The 15,573-nt window shown below is 36.3% G+C and overlaps 2 protein-coding genes across 3 annotated transcripts in view; both read left to right on the top strand.

Moving 5' to 3' along the window:
* Positions 1 to 3,323, top strand: part of LOC117329351 (serine-rich adhesin for platelets-like) — a 47,489-nt gene extending 44,166 nt beyond the window's left edge. The window contains exon 2 of the mRNA XM_033887273.1: positions 1,012 to 3,323. Within this exon, the coding sequence (XP_033743164.1) occupies positions 2,424 to 3,152 (729 nt within the window). The 5' untranslated portion in view covers positions 1,012 to 2,423 and the 3' untranslated portion in view covers positions 3,153 to 3,323. The remainder of the gene's footprint in view (positions 1 to 1,011) is intronic.
* A 4-nt stretch (positions 3,324 to 3,327) lies between these two features.
* The window catches only part of LOC117329336 (G protein-regulated inducer of neurite outgrowth 1-like), a 32,644-nt gene continuing 20,398 nt past the window's right edge, over positions 3,328 to 15,573 (top strand). Inside the window, exons 1-3 of one of the 2 annotated variants that reach the window (XM_033887250.1) lie at positions 3,328 to 3,505; positions 10,557 to 10,669; positions 11,635 to 11,794. In XM_033887250.1, the coding sequence (XP_033743141.1) occupies positions 3,340 to 3,505; positions 10,557 to 10,669; positions 11,635 to 11,794 (439 nt within the window). In that variant the 5' untranslated portion in view covers positions 3,328 to 3,339. Of the gene's footprint in view, positions 3,506 to 10,556; positions 10,676 to 11,634; positions 11,795 to 15,573 lie in introns of both variants that reach the window. The other variant, XM_033887249.1, reaches the window with a different exon arrangement.

Genomic DNA, 15,573 nt, shown 5'->3' with positions numbered 1-15,573 from the left:
GTACAACTTCCATCTGTTATTTCTGTCCAAGTTTAACTGCCACAAAGTCTAATTGTGTCCATTTCCTGTAACTCTGCTTTTTCCGAGACAGAATGCTATATTTCCTACACACGTGGATGTCATTACATCTGTCATGTTTTTTTTTGTTCACAAGTTTGAATGGGTTTGCTGCTTAGATAATGAAAAGATTGATATACCAGGCAGTGTTAAATTTTACTCTATTACAGCTAAAGCATTTTTTTTTTAATTTTCTTTTTTGACTGAAAAATGTTTTAAAAAAGATCTTTTAATGTAATTTTTGGAAATTATATTAACAAACAGGAAATAATCCTATTTTCATATTTCAACAGCTAAAAACCTTATTTGATAAAACGTATTTCTGTAGTCTATAAAACAGTTACAGGGTCAGAATCAAGACTTTGTGATTTTTAAGCATGATTTTTCAGTAACTACCTTTTTTTTAAGCATGATTTTTCAGTGACTACCTTATATTTGTCACCTTCATCAGACAAAATTCACCCTGAAGATAATATTTCATTATACATAGCTATAGAGTTGATAGGATTACAGAGGTACTCTGGACTTGTCATTTTAGAGTGCACCAACCTGAGGTCTCAGCTATCATCTTCCAGCTACATGTAGCAAATGACAGGTCTTCATTCATTAATAACAATTGTAACTAATACTAATAGATGTTGTTCAGGGAAGTTTACTGAGGAATTGTTTGGTTTGTGTAATACACTTCCAACATCTAGTATATACATACTAATGTAGAACTCTGATCAGTCTTACTAGATAACATCTGTGACATTTGATATTATAGGTATTTATTTTCTCATTGAGGAAGAAATTGTTTGGCTTGCATTAGAACAATTTGCTGCCAGATATATAGCAGTTATATTAATTAGCCTACATTGGTATGGGGGCTTTCTCTTTATGTTGATGCGGTTTGCGTACTGACTTCCACACATACACACTGACATTATGTGTTTTTTTTCTGTGTTTTTACAGGAACTGAATCATGGCATGAGTTTGTGCGGATTGTAGTGGCGGAAGTCCCAGCACGGATGTTCTTTGTCTGGAAGAGCCTCATACATTCACTTGTTTACTGATGTTCTACTCTAGCACTTAACTACAGAGGACCAGTACATCGAAAAGGACAGACATACCAGGGGTATAATCCTGGTCATCCATCCGTCCATCATACACATCATTAAGGTGTATCTAGTGCCTGAAGTTTATCCACTCGGGACAGACTGTCATCAAGGTCTCTATTGTTAAGGTGTTCCAAAATCATGTCTATTGAATAGTGACATGTTATTGATTAGTGAAAGAAGAAAAAACAAAAGTCAATGAACCGTGTGATTAAGGCTGTAAACAATAAGGATGGCGAGGCTAGATCTTCGTCTTTAAGATACTTTCTATAACATCTACAGTATTGGATGTGATCTATAGGATTTCCTATAAAACCTGCAGTGTTGGATGTGATCTGCAGGATTTCCTATAAAACCTGCAGTGTTGGATGTGATCTACAGTATTTCCAATAACATCTACAGTGTTGGATGTGATCTACAGGATTTCCTATAACATCTACAGTGTTGGATGTGATCTACAGTATTTCCTATAACACCTACAGTATTGGATGTGATCTACAGGGTCACCATGCCTGTATACTCTGACCAGATTGTGAAGCTACAGTGACCACCTCCTGAATCTGAATTTTGTGCTAATGTTATTTGTATTGGATAGCCAGGCAACCACTTCCTCCGGATATTGTGAAGTGTGATCGGATTGTAAATAAACAGGGACCGCCCATATATGTGACCTGTAAATCTGAAGTGGATATCTGTAAAATGGTGGACGGTGGTCATTGAGAGTTAATGATTTATAATGAGTATAATGAGTTTAGATAATGTGACATATCACCACTTATAGTGCCACTAACTGGTGATAAGTGGGTACAGAAAACCTTTGTAATTACTGTGTGGATGTTACATCTCTGATTCTTAAGGAAGAATGCTGGACGGATCCATAAATGTATTTACATTGGATGTAATATCAGCCTAAGGAAGTTTTGACTGAAATTGGAGAGTTCAACTTTCTTCGTTTCTGTTTTTAATTTGTTAGGATGTGTATAACTACCCCTACGGAAATTAATATTTTGGGGAAATAAAGATTTGTATGTGACATGTTCAGGGCGTGTGTTGAAATGAATGTAGAACGGAAGATTAAGTTGTTACTTCCCCGGGAGTGTATAGTGAAGGATTCTGACTGGTGAATATGATGAAGTGCTGTGGCATGTATGGGATCTACATTACATGTTGTGTGTACAGTACACGTTATCAGTGTTGGTGTAATTCAACTGTAATGCAAGGAATTTAATATAGCAGCATTGTTCAACAAAGAAGAACATTGGGACCAAAATGAGTGAGAGTGCAACGAAAATAGTGATCCTGTCATCAGACAGTATCACTAAGACAACGGATATGAAAACAAGTCCTGTGATTAATGACAAGTCTTCTGGGAAAGGACAGGCCATAATGGAGACTCTCACTTCTCAGTCTCCAATAGAGTTGTCTACCCCTGATACATTTTCATCTCTACCCTTGTTACAGAGTAGCTATGATAGGATCACTGGGTCTCAAGACAAATCTCTTCAGAGTATGATGACTAGGTTTATATCCATGTCCTCATCTTCCAACCAACCAACAAGTCTTCCAGATGCTTCACTGAAAACAGATATTGCAGGCTCATCACAAACAGTGTCTCATTTGCCAAAGGTGGCTAGTCAGACAACACCTTCTCCAACAAAATACATTTCATTATCATCCTCTGCCAAAATCTCCAAATCTCCTAGTCTAGCAGCAAGTGCCATGAGACAAATTCAGGCTGCATCATTGCCATCTTCCAAACTCTCATCAGATATTGTGATGTCATCGTTAAAGTCATCTTCACTTTCATCGCCCATATTCAAGGATTTGTCAAGCTCAGATGCTTTCACTGATAAGCTGTCTGTGTCAAATCATCTGACCAGTGTTCAGAAGCGTAGTGCTGATCATGATCTGTCTGTGTCATTGACTTCATCGTATTCTCCAGAGACCTCAAAAAGCCCCAACTCTGCATCCTGTGACTTCACCAGTTGTACTGACTGACCCCACATCTTCAATTGACCCTATACTCAAATCCAGTAATACACTGGACCAAATAAGCAGTGATAAAACTGTCATGAACCCTCAAAATACAGGGACTGGTCAGTCATCTGCCCCCATTACCCCCTCAAAGACCATGGGTGGTGGGCTGATTCCCACCCCCACCCCCACCCCCACCCCCACTCCAAAAATGGTACATCCCCTGCCCCCAGTGACCCCAAGCAAGACTGTGATACCGAGTAGGTCGAAGGCCACTCCAATTTATATCCCCAACAAGAACTTGCCAACTTCGATGGTACCACCACTGGGGCCTACCTCAAGTATAACACCAAGTGTGCCACCCACAGCTGCTACAGGTAGGTTAACTTATAAGTCATTACAGGTATATACTGATTAAAGTTATTTCAGCTCACCTACTCGAGAACAAAGTGAGCTTATGCAATGGTGTGGTGTCTGTTGTCTGGCCGACATCAACTTTCCCTTTAAACAACAGTTTGTTCAAATGAATTACCTTGGTCTACATTTAAGGTCACAGGAGTCAAATGTGCTAAACTCTCTAAATGACTTGTCAATAACCAATGCAAGAGGCCCAGAGACCTGATATCGGGGCCCATAGCATGCTGAGCTGATGGGTTGCCAAGTTTGTTAGTAATGGCCTTGATCCAAAGAAAGTATAAAATGTGTCAAATGTGTTAAAATATTTAAAGAACTTCTTCTCAATAACCAAGATAGGTAGATATAGGATAATGATATTGGGCCAGTAGCATCCCTAAGATGAAGGGATACGTTTGTTCAAATGAACGACCTTGATTTACTTTGTCATATGTGTCCAATATGTTTTTTTCTGAATATAAGCAAAATAAGATGCAGTGTTCATATTGGCCAGGAGCATACTGGGATGTTGGGCTAAAATTGTAATTTGGTGATATAAATACACTGATTATTGCTCCATCACTACTTAATACAATCCTTTATACCTGATTATCACCCCCTAACTTAGTGTGATCCTGTATACCTGATTATCACCTCCTTAATACTTAGTATGACCCTTTATACCTGATTATCACCCCTCACTACTAAGTACGATCCTTTAAACCTGATTATCACCCCCTCACTACTTAGTATGATCCTTTATACCTGATTATCACCCCTCACTACATAGTACGACCCTTTATACCTGATTATCACCCCCTCACTACATAGTACGACCCTTATAACTGATTATCACCCCTCACTACTTAGTATGATCCTTTATACTTGATTATCGCCCCTCACTACTTAGTATGATCCTTGATACCTGATTATCACCCCCTCACTACTTAGTACGATCCTTTATACCTGATTATCACCCATCACTACATAGTACGACCCCTTATACCTGATTATCACCCCCTCACTACTTATTATGACCCTTTATACCTGATTATGACCCCCTCACTACTTAGTACGATCCTTTATACCTGATTATCACCCCTCACTACATAGTACGACCCTTTATACCTGATTATCACCCCCTCACTACATAGTACGACCCCTTATACCTGATTATCACCCCCTCACTACTTATTATGACCCTTTATACCTGATTATGACCCCCTCACTACTTAGTACGATCCTTTATACCTGATTATCACCCATCACTACATAGTACGACCCCTTATACCTGATTATCACCCCCTCACTACTTATTATGACCCTTTATACCTGATTATGACCCCCTCACTACTTAGTACGATCCTTTATACCTGATTATCACCCCCTCACTACTTAGTATGATCCTTTATTAGCCCGAAGGGCAAGTGAGCTTATGCCATGGCGCGGCGTCCGTCGTCCGTCCGTCGTCCCTCCGGCCGTCCGTCCGGCGTCAACTTTTCCATTCAAGCAACTTCTTCTCAATAACCAAGAGTCCCAGAGACCTAATATTTGGCCCGTAGCATGCTGGGGTGAAGGGCTACCAAGTTTGTTCAAATGAATGACCTTGACCTTCATTCAAGGTCACAGGAGTCAAAAGGGCTAAAATCTTTAAACGACTTCTTCTCAATAACCAAGAGTCCCAGAGACCTAATATTTGGACTGTAGCATGCTGGGGTGAAGGGCTCCCAAGTTTGTACAAATGAATGACCTTAACCTTCATTCAAGGTCACAGGAGTCAAAAAGGCTAAAATCTTTAAACGGCTTCTTCTCAATAACCAAGAGTCCAAGAGACCTAATATTTGGCCTGTAGCATGCTGGGGTGACGGGCTCCCAAGTTTGTTCAAATGAATGGCCTTGACCTTCATTTAAGGTCACAGGAGTCAAAAGGGCTAAAATCTTTAAACGACTTCTTCTCAATAACCAAGATTCCCAGGGAGTTGATATTGGGTCTGTAGAATGCTAGAGTAAAGGGCTACCAAGTTTGTTCAAATGAATGACCTTGACCTTCATTCAAGGTCACAGGAGTCAAAAAGGCTAAAATCTTTAAACGACTTCTTGTCAATAACCAAGAGTCCCAGAGACCTAATATTTGGCCCGTAGCATGCTGGGGTGAAGGGCTACCAAGTTTGTTCAAATAAATGACCTTGACCTTCATTCAAGGTCACAGGAGTCAAAAGGGCTAAAATCTTTAAACGACTTCTTCTCAATAACCAAGAGTCCCAGAGACCTAATATTTGGCCTGTAGCATGCTGGGGTAAGGGCTACCAAGTTTGTTCAAATGAATGACCTTGACCTTCATTCAAGGTCACAGGAGTCAAAAAGGCTAAAATCTTTAAACGACTTCTTCTCAATAACCAAGAGTCCCAGGGAGTTGATATTGGGTCTGTATACGTAGCATGCTGGGGTGAAGGGCTACCAAGTTTGTTCAAATGAATGACCTTGACCTACATTCAAGGTCACAGGAGTCAAAAAGGCTAAAATCTTTAAACGACTTCTTCTCAATAACCAAGAGTCCCAGGGAGTTGATATTGGGTCTGTAGCATGCTGGGGTTAAGGGCTACCAAGTTTGTTCAAATGAATGACCTTGACCTTCATTCAAGGTCACAGGAGTCAAAAAGGCTAAAATCTATAAACGACTTCTTGTCAATAACCAAGAGTCCCAGAGACCTAATATTTGGCCCGTAGCATGCTGGGGTGAAGGGCTACCAAGTTTGTTCAAATGAATGACCTTGACCTTCATTCAAGGTCACAGGAGTCAAAAAGGGCTAAAATCTTTAAACGACTTCTTCTCAATAACCAAGAGTCCCAGAGACCTAATATTTGGACTGTAGCATGCTGGGGTGAAGGGCTCCCAAGTTTGTACAAATGAATGACCTTAACCTTCATTCAAGGTCACAGGAGTCAAAAAGGCTAAAATCTTTAAACGGCTTCTTCTCAATAACCAAGAGTCCAAGAGACCTAATATTTGGCCTGTAGCATGCTGGGGTGACGGGCTCCCAAGTTTGTTCAAATGAATGGCCTTGACCTTCATTCAAGGTCACAGGAGTCAAAAAGGCTAAAATCTTTAAACGACTTCTTCTCAATAACCAAGAGTCCCAGGGAGTTGATATTGGGTCTGTAGCATGCTGGGGTGAAGGGCTACCAAGTTTGTTCAAATGAATGACCTTGACCTTCATTTAAGGTCACAGGAGTCAAAAGGGCTAAAATCTTTAAACGACTTCTTCTCAATAACCAAGATTCCCAGGGAGTTGATATTGGGTCTGTAGAATGCTAGGGTAAAGGGCTACCAAGTTTGTTCAAATGAATGACCTTGACCTTCATTCAAGGTCACAGCAGTCAAAAAGGCTAAAATCTTTAAACGACTTCCTCTCAATAACCAAGCGTCCAAGGGAGTTGATATTTGGTCTGTAGCATGCTGGGGTGAAGGGCTACCAACTTTGTTCAAATGAATGACCCTGACTCACATTCAAGGTCACGTCGATCAAGTATGCTTAAATCTTTAAATGACTTTTAGTGAATAGCTTAAGTGCCGAGAGACATTATATTGGTCATGTAGCATGCTTTCAAATAACTGCAGGATCCATATATGAAAAGATCACTGCATTGCAGGTGAGCAATTTGGGCCCATTGGGCCCTTGTACCTGATTATCACCCCTCACTACATAGTACGATCCTTTATACCTGATTATCACCCCTCACTACTTAGTATGATCCTTTATACTTGATTATCGCCCCTCACTACTTAGTACGATCCTTTATACCTGATTATCACCCCTCACTACTTAGTATGATCCTTGATACCTGATTATCACCCCCTCACTACTTATTATGACCCTTTATACCTGATTATGACCCCCTCACTACTTAGTACGATCCTTTATACCTGATTATCACCCCCTCACTTAGTACGATCCTTTATACCTGATTATCACCCCTCACTACTTAGTACGATTCTTTATACCTGATTATCACCCCCTCACTTCTTAGTACAAGCCTTTATACCTGATTATCACCCCTCACTACTTAGTATGACCCCTTATACCTGATTATCACCCCCCACTTAGTATGATCCTTTATACCTGATTATCACCCCCTCACTTAGTATGATCCTTGATACCTGATTATCACCCCCTCACTACTTAGTATGATCCTTTATACCTGATTATCACCCCTCACTACATAGTACGATCCTTTATACCTGATTATCACCCCCTCACTTAGTACGATCCTTTATACCTGATTATCACCCCTCACTACTTAGTACGATCCTTTATACCTGATTATCACCCCTCACTACTTAGTATGACCCTTTATACCTGATTATCACCCCTCACTACTTAGTACGACCCTTTATACCTGATTATCTCCCCTCACTACTTAGTATGATCCTTTATACCTGATTATCGCCCCTCACTACTTAGTACGATCCTTTATACCTGATTATCACCCCTCACTACTTAGTACGATCCTTTATACCTGATTATCACCCCCTCACTACTTAGTACGACCCTTTATACCTGATTATCACCCCCTCACTACTTAGTACGATCCTTTATACCTGATTATCACCCCCTCACTTAGTACGATCCTTTATACCTGATTATCGCCTCCTAACTTAGTATGAATCCTTTATACCTGATTATCACCCCTCACTACTTAGTACGATCCTTTATACCTGATTATCACCCCCTCACTTAGTACGATCCTTTATACCTGATTATCACCCCTCACTACATTAGTATGATACTTTATACCTGATTATCACCCCCTCACTTCTTAGTACAAGCCTTTATACCTGATTATCACCCCTCACTACTTAGTACAATCCTTTATACCTGATTATCACCCCTCACTACTTAGTACGATCCTTTACACCTGATTATCACCCCCTCCCTACTTAGTACGATCCTTTATACCTGATTATCGCCTCCTAACTTAGTATGACCCTTTATACCTGATTATCACCCCCTCACTATTTAGTACGATCCTTTATACCTGATTATATCGCCCCTCACTACTTAGCATGACCCTTTATACCTGATTATCACCCCTCACTACTTAGTATGACCCTTTATACCTGATTATCTCCCCTCAATACTTAGTACGATCCTTTATACCTGATTATCACCCCTCACTACTTAGTACGATCCTTTATACCTGATTACCTCCCCTCAATACTTAGTACGATCCTTTATACCTGATTATCACCCCTCACTACTTAGTACGACCCTTTATACCTGATTATCACCCTCTTACTGCTTAGTACGATCCTTTATACCTGATTATCTCCCCTCACTACGTAGTACGATCCTTTATACCTGATTATCACCCATCACTCATTTGTATGGTTCCTAATGTCAAGGCTGTTACTTTTACAGTGAAAACATTAATATGCCTTGTAGAAACATACAGACAATGTCCAAATACTTCAATGTCACTAAATATTTTGAGAATTATTTCTCATAACAATAGAAGGAATTGTTAAAACTAATATCATGAAAATAACATGTCACATACAGCAATTTTTAACGTATGTAGTACACACTAGTTGACTGAAAAACTAAGTCTAAATTTAAACTTACTAAAAATCTGTTTCTCTAGCAATTGATCTTGGAATGGACGTCAGTTACATTAACATTAATTATGTAAGAGTTAAAATGTGTTCCTCAGTTAAGTACACATGTACCAGGATGTTACATGAAAAGTCACTGTGATTTATTAGTAATCTTTGCCATGGTCATTGAGTGAAATTAGTATACTACACCAGTAAGGAAGGGGCCTTTTTTGATAAAAAGTTTGGCATAACCTCAATCTAATTAAAATTAGATTTGTATTTTCTGTTTCTCTTTGATACATCGCAATACAACTACAGTGTAGTGCAGTGTATTGTAGAGGAGCGGAAATTACAAGACTAATTTCAAGTAAATTGGGCACAACTTCAAATTGATAGATTTAGTTGTGAAATAGGATAAAAAATAATTTGAATGTTTCTTTCTTGATCACTTGAATGATTAAATTTCAGTCCTTGTTTCTGTAAATTTGAGGTTTAATTTTGTGAAGTGTTATTTTCTCAAAGTTTGTGTCAGCAGTCTAATTAATGAAATTTTGCTTTTAATATCTAGACCTCATTTTCAGTACTAAGAACACAAGTAATTTCTCTTAATCAAAGGCTTAATTACTGTTGAAATATAGTGTACGGGTTACAAAAGCCATTACTCATCAATCAAGTGCATAATCAATAATAATAAGAACTTTGAGCAAATATAGAACTTCTGAGAAATGAAGAATTCTAAGGAAGTTAAAAGTTCTGAAGTTACACTTGTCCTTAATGAATATATCAAATTTCAAGAGGAGCTATATCCTGTGTTATTTTTAGCAGTAGGTGGGTGACATATAGATTTTGACATGTATACATGTGATTATATACTGGTGTTTTGGTTGTCCTTATGAACTGCTTTATGATTAAGGTTTGGAGTTTGTAACAGGAAAAAGGCTCTTATATATGTTTCTTAATGTCAATCATATAGGATGTTAGTATAGTGAAAGTGAATGTGTTCTATAGTTAGCGAGGGGAATAACCATGTAGATTACTCTAATCAATATCGATATAAGCTTGTTTGTGATTGGTTGTTAATTGATTACTATGGATATAAGCTTGTTTGTAATTGGTTAATTGTCAGTCAGTGGCTAAAGATGATCTTGAGAGTTGTGAAGTGCCATCACATTTGTATCATGACATAACTGGATTCTATAATGAAATACACCACCAATGAAAAGGATCAATTCTTATATAAGTGCATTGTCGATAGGTCCAGTCACCTAACAAAAACTGGGAAAACCTAGAAACTCGATTTGTAAAAGAACGGAATTTTTGAGCAAAAACAATGGCTGAATCCTGGTGTGCTAACTTGGAGAAATTCTCCGATGACACTACAGATTTTTTTGAGAGTTTAGGAAGGTTGTTAATGATTTGTTTGTATTTCCTAAACCTAGCTCTGAGTGAGAGTCTGCCGTTTATCCTGGGTGTGTCATTATGTGGCGTTGGAATTGTGCTTTTCTTCATCACCTTTGCTGTTTTCTGCTGTTTACGGAAGAAACCCTCCAAGGTACATGTATGTACATTCTTCATATATATGTAAACTTTTCAAAAATGAGAACCACAGAAGATCATTCCATGGAAATTCACCATAGTCTAGGAAATCATATAAAGATGGCAGGACATGTTTCAGCAATAAATGAAATATCTACCATTTTGGTGACCTTTTTAAGGTCATGGTCATAGATAACTAGACCTAAAGTATTGAACATATTTGATATATAGTTTTACAATAATTAATTGAAGTTGAGACATAAAAAAGAAATTAGAAGACAATTTAAGTCTGGTTGTCTATGACATGATAATAATTCTAAATGTGTGTAAATGATAGTAAGATAAAAAATCAAAAATCATGATGAGAAAACATATACTCAATATTCATATCTCCTAAATTGATTTTATTGAATGACTGCCATATGTATAGGTTTTGCATCAATTATTAGATAGTTTTGTGAAAATATTAACAATATACCAGGGTATATGGTTTTACTTTTGTCATACATTTCATGAAATATGTAATCACTTAAAATGAAAAGTTTAGGTCACAGAGTTAAAACTCGGGTCATATTTTCTATCTCATAACTGGTAAATAATTTCCTAAAACATGAATCATGATTGATCAAATTCAAATGGAAAGTCACTGCAAAAAGTCCAGGTCACAGTTTTTTGACATGAAACAGAATTATCAAAATGAATTGAGTAAAGTGAAGATCAAAGGTCAAGGTCAGAGGTCAAGTTCTACTTTCTATCTCCTAATGTATCCACATAATTTCTTTGAAGATTCACCAAGTTTAGGGTTAAAGGTGAGCAGTGGTTAATCCCTCATCATGATAAAAAAAGGTCAAATATCAAGGTCATGTGGGTTAGCTGGTAAATTTTTTATAACGAAAATCAAATATAATTATGTTACTGGTTAATTAATAAAGTAAGACACATCTTTTTGTTTAAATTAATTCAGTTGTTACTGTATTTCAGAACAACAAAGAGGAGATTCGGACCCATGACCTTTGGGTGAGCACAACAGCAAATTCTGATATTGGTATCGCATCAACTGCAGATCCCCTTCCAGGTTACGAATCCATCACTGAGACAATACTCACAGACTACAGGAAAAGTTTATCCAATGGTCAGAAAGGTTAGTGAAATTATACAGCTGTGAATAGTCTAATGACCTGAACGGTCAATAGACACATTACTTTGGTCAGTCTGATAATCAGAAAGGTCAGTGTTTGTGTTAAGCGAAGTCTTATGATCAGAAGGTCATTGGCTTGACAACATTGTGTAGAGAGAAAAGAGTGGTTCTGAACTTTTGTTCTGATGAATTTACATTCTTCGATGATTAAATTTAAAAGTAATATTTTTGACTTGATATATCATTTTATGTATAATTCAATGGTTAGATTGTCATCTGTTCACATCACCTACTCGTATCACACCCATGTTAGTCCGTTGTCTCGGCTGTGTGGTTGTTCACCATGTCATTTCCATGTCTCGCTCATATTACATTTTCAGTCATTAAACCCAAACGGCGTAAAGGCCCCGCCGTCCCTAAGAGAGGTATTGGTCACACCATCATTAGCTCATCTGCATATTGTTGTTTGATGTAGTTTCTGTTTGTGTTAATTTAAATGCAGACTCAAGACATCACAAAAAACAAAAAAAAACATTTGCTTTGTTGTGACTCTTTTGAAAAACTTATATTTGTATTTCTCCAATTGGAGGTCCTGAAAAGATGTTAAGGGCTGATAACTTTATTTTTTCCTTTCTAGAATGGTGCATAAGCTAAATACAGTGACTTGTGTATTTAAATTTTGGCACAGTTCGTTGTTTATATCTTTAGATGAGCCGAAACAACATGTCAAGTTTAACACTTGATTTATTTAGGGAATCACCCTATCACTCCAGACTATAGTGTAATTTTTAACAACTTTGGCCCCCTTTGGAATCAATTCAATTCAAATTTGACATAAAAAAGTTTAAACAGCAATTTAATGAACATTAATTATACTGTAAATGTTACAGGTTTTATCAGACAAACAAAATGTACAGATGATATCCTTGTTTGATGAATTGAGTCTGTTGAAACTTAAACATGTTTCTAACCAGATCTTTATGTTACCTGTATAGATTATTAACCCTAGACATGTGTTGATTATTGAATTGTTTCATACAGTTGTGTGTGCTGTATATAGCTATAGATCTCTCACCGGTGGAGGTATCAGTTAGACAACCCAATTGTTTTGCTGTCCTTTAGTGTATAGTTTTCTGATTTATGTTTTGTGTGTTGTAACATCTAATTTGTTTGATAATATTGATTTCCCATTTCCCTGACTCCTTTGTTCATAATTTTGTAAAAGATAGAGAAAACAAATAAAAAAAAAGAATAGAAATGGTGGTCACCACAGATTGTTTGATAATGAATTTAGAGGAAAACTTTGATTATGTAAATTTAGAGGAAAACTGTTTGATAATGTAAATTTAGATGAAAACTATTTGATAAATGTAAATTTAGAGGACAACTTTTTGATAATGTAAATTTAGAGGAAAACTGTTTGATAATGTAAATTTACAGGAAAACTGTTTGATAATGTAAATTTACAGGAAAATTGTTTAATGTATAAATTTAGAGGAAAACTATTTGATTATATGAATTTAGAGGAAAACTGTTCGATAATATAAATTTAGAGGAAAACTGTTTGATGTATAAATTTAGAGGAAAACTATTTGATGATATGAATTTAGAGGAAAACTGTTTGATGTATGAATTTAGAGGAAAACTGTTTGATAATGTAAATTTAGAGGAAAACTGTTTGATAATGTAAATTTAGAGGAAAACTATTTGATAAATGTAAATTTAGAGGACAACTTTTTGATAATGTAAATTTAGAGGAAAACTGTTTGATAATGTAAATTTAGAGGAAAACTGTTTGATAATGCAAATTTAGAGGAAAACTGTTTGCATGATCATGTAAATTTAGAGGAAAACTGTTTGATAATGTAAATTTAGAGGAAAACTATTTGATAAATGTAAATTTAGAGGACAACTGTTTGATAATATAAATTTAGAGGAAAACTGTTTGATGTATAAATTTAGATGAAAACTATTTGATAATATGAATTTAGAGGAAAATTGTTTGATAATGTAAATTTAGAGGAAAACTATTTGATAAATGTAAATTTAGAGGACAACTGTTTGATAATATAAATTTATTGGAAAACTGTTTGATGTATAAACTTAGAGGAAAACTATTTGATAATATGAATTTAGAGGAAAACTGTTTGATAAGATAAATTTAGAGGAAAACTGTTTGATGTATGAATTTAGAGGAAAACTGTTTGATAATATGACTTTAGAGGAAAACTGTGTGATAATGTGAATTTAGAGGAAAACTGTTTGATAATATGAATTTAGAGGAAAATCTAATTATTGTTCTTACCAGCTAATGCCTTAAAATGAATTTTTAATCAAATTGTATTTTGTATATATGTAATGAAGCTTGATGACTGTGTCGTGCCACACATAGAAATGTATAGAATTTATATAAGGACGGTTGTCTCAATCCAATTTTCTTAAAGTAGGGTGATAGAGTGATGTTTATTTACAGTCGCCATTAAAAAATTACTGGTTCATGTTCTCACTTTTTTTTCAACAACAACAACAGCAACAAAAACAGCAACAACAACAAAACCTACTATGTGTTGGTACAAATTCTTCGGAATACTGGTATATTTTGAATACATTTGCCTTACTGTTATTTGTCTGACTAAATTTAATAACTAGTAGTTCCTTTTATATTTTCACATCTGATCTTAATCGACCATGCAGCACATGCCTATGATAAATTTAATCTACAACTACAGTAAAAAGGACAAAAACATCATCGATGAAACTTAAACAATGGAGTCTCGGGACCTATTAAGTCATTAACTGTCTGTGGTTCTATATCACTGTGTTTGTATTTCTGAAATACTAAATACCGTATTTATCCAGCAGTAAGCCCATTCCTATCTATTGTAGTTCAATAGAAATATAAGAAGTACTATTTATTTTTCCTGGAATAAGCCCAGGCCCCATCATCCTACTTTCAAGTAAGACATCCGTTGCCCAGTGGGCTTCTTGCTGGATAAATGTTATATGTTTTGCATATCTTCAAAAGTTGTTGGTTGTTGGACCAATCACTGCCCCTAAAAAATAATTACCGTATTGTTTTATTTGACATCATATGTGTCTTTGTGACCTTCACCTTGTATGTATGTTGCAATAGTGCAATAGTGACTGATGCGTGGAGAAGTAACTTAGATTACAGAGTATACTGTATGTTATACTATGTAGCTCTGAGGCATACAGTGATTCAATTACAGCTATTATTATGTTCAGCTACATTTTCTCTGGGTTAACTCAAAATTACAAATATACGTACCAGTACTTTAATTGTGAAAGGAAATCTATGGGAGGACACTGTAGTGACGTATTATATTCTTCAGTATTAACAAGTTCTGATATCGTCTGAGGAGGGTGATATGCATATCTCCATCAATATATGATTAAGTCCTGAGGAATTCATACAGTGTGAAATGGCATTAATGGGAACATACACACATATTTGTGGTTTAATGATACATACATGTACCAGGATTATTAAAGATGGAAAATTAAAGTTTGAAATATCTGATTTGATGCCGATGAGCCTAGAATAAGGCTAGTGAATTGGAATTCTCCAGATGGCCAAGTCAGTCATTTTAGCCTTGGAACAAAGAAATAATTGCATTTTGAATTGAGTTCAAATTACAGGCAGGCTTCAAGATCCGTTACCACTAACTGTAGTTTCAAATCATAACATAAATTCAATTTTCATCTTTTGTCATTGATCATGATAGCCATTGATGGATGGAATGGTGACTTTTGATATCATT

Source organism: Pecten maximus, chromosome 6 (assembly GCF_902652985.1).
Source record: "Pecten maximus chromosome 6, xPecMax1.1, whole genome shotgun sequence".
NCBI lineage: Eukaryota > Metazoa > Mollusca > Bivalvia > Pectinida > Pectinidae > Pecten > Pecten maximus.
This window is presented reverse-complemented; position numbering and strand designations above follow the sequence as displayed.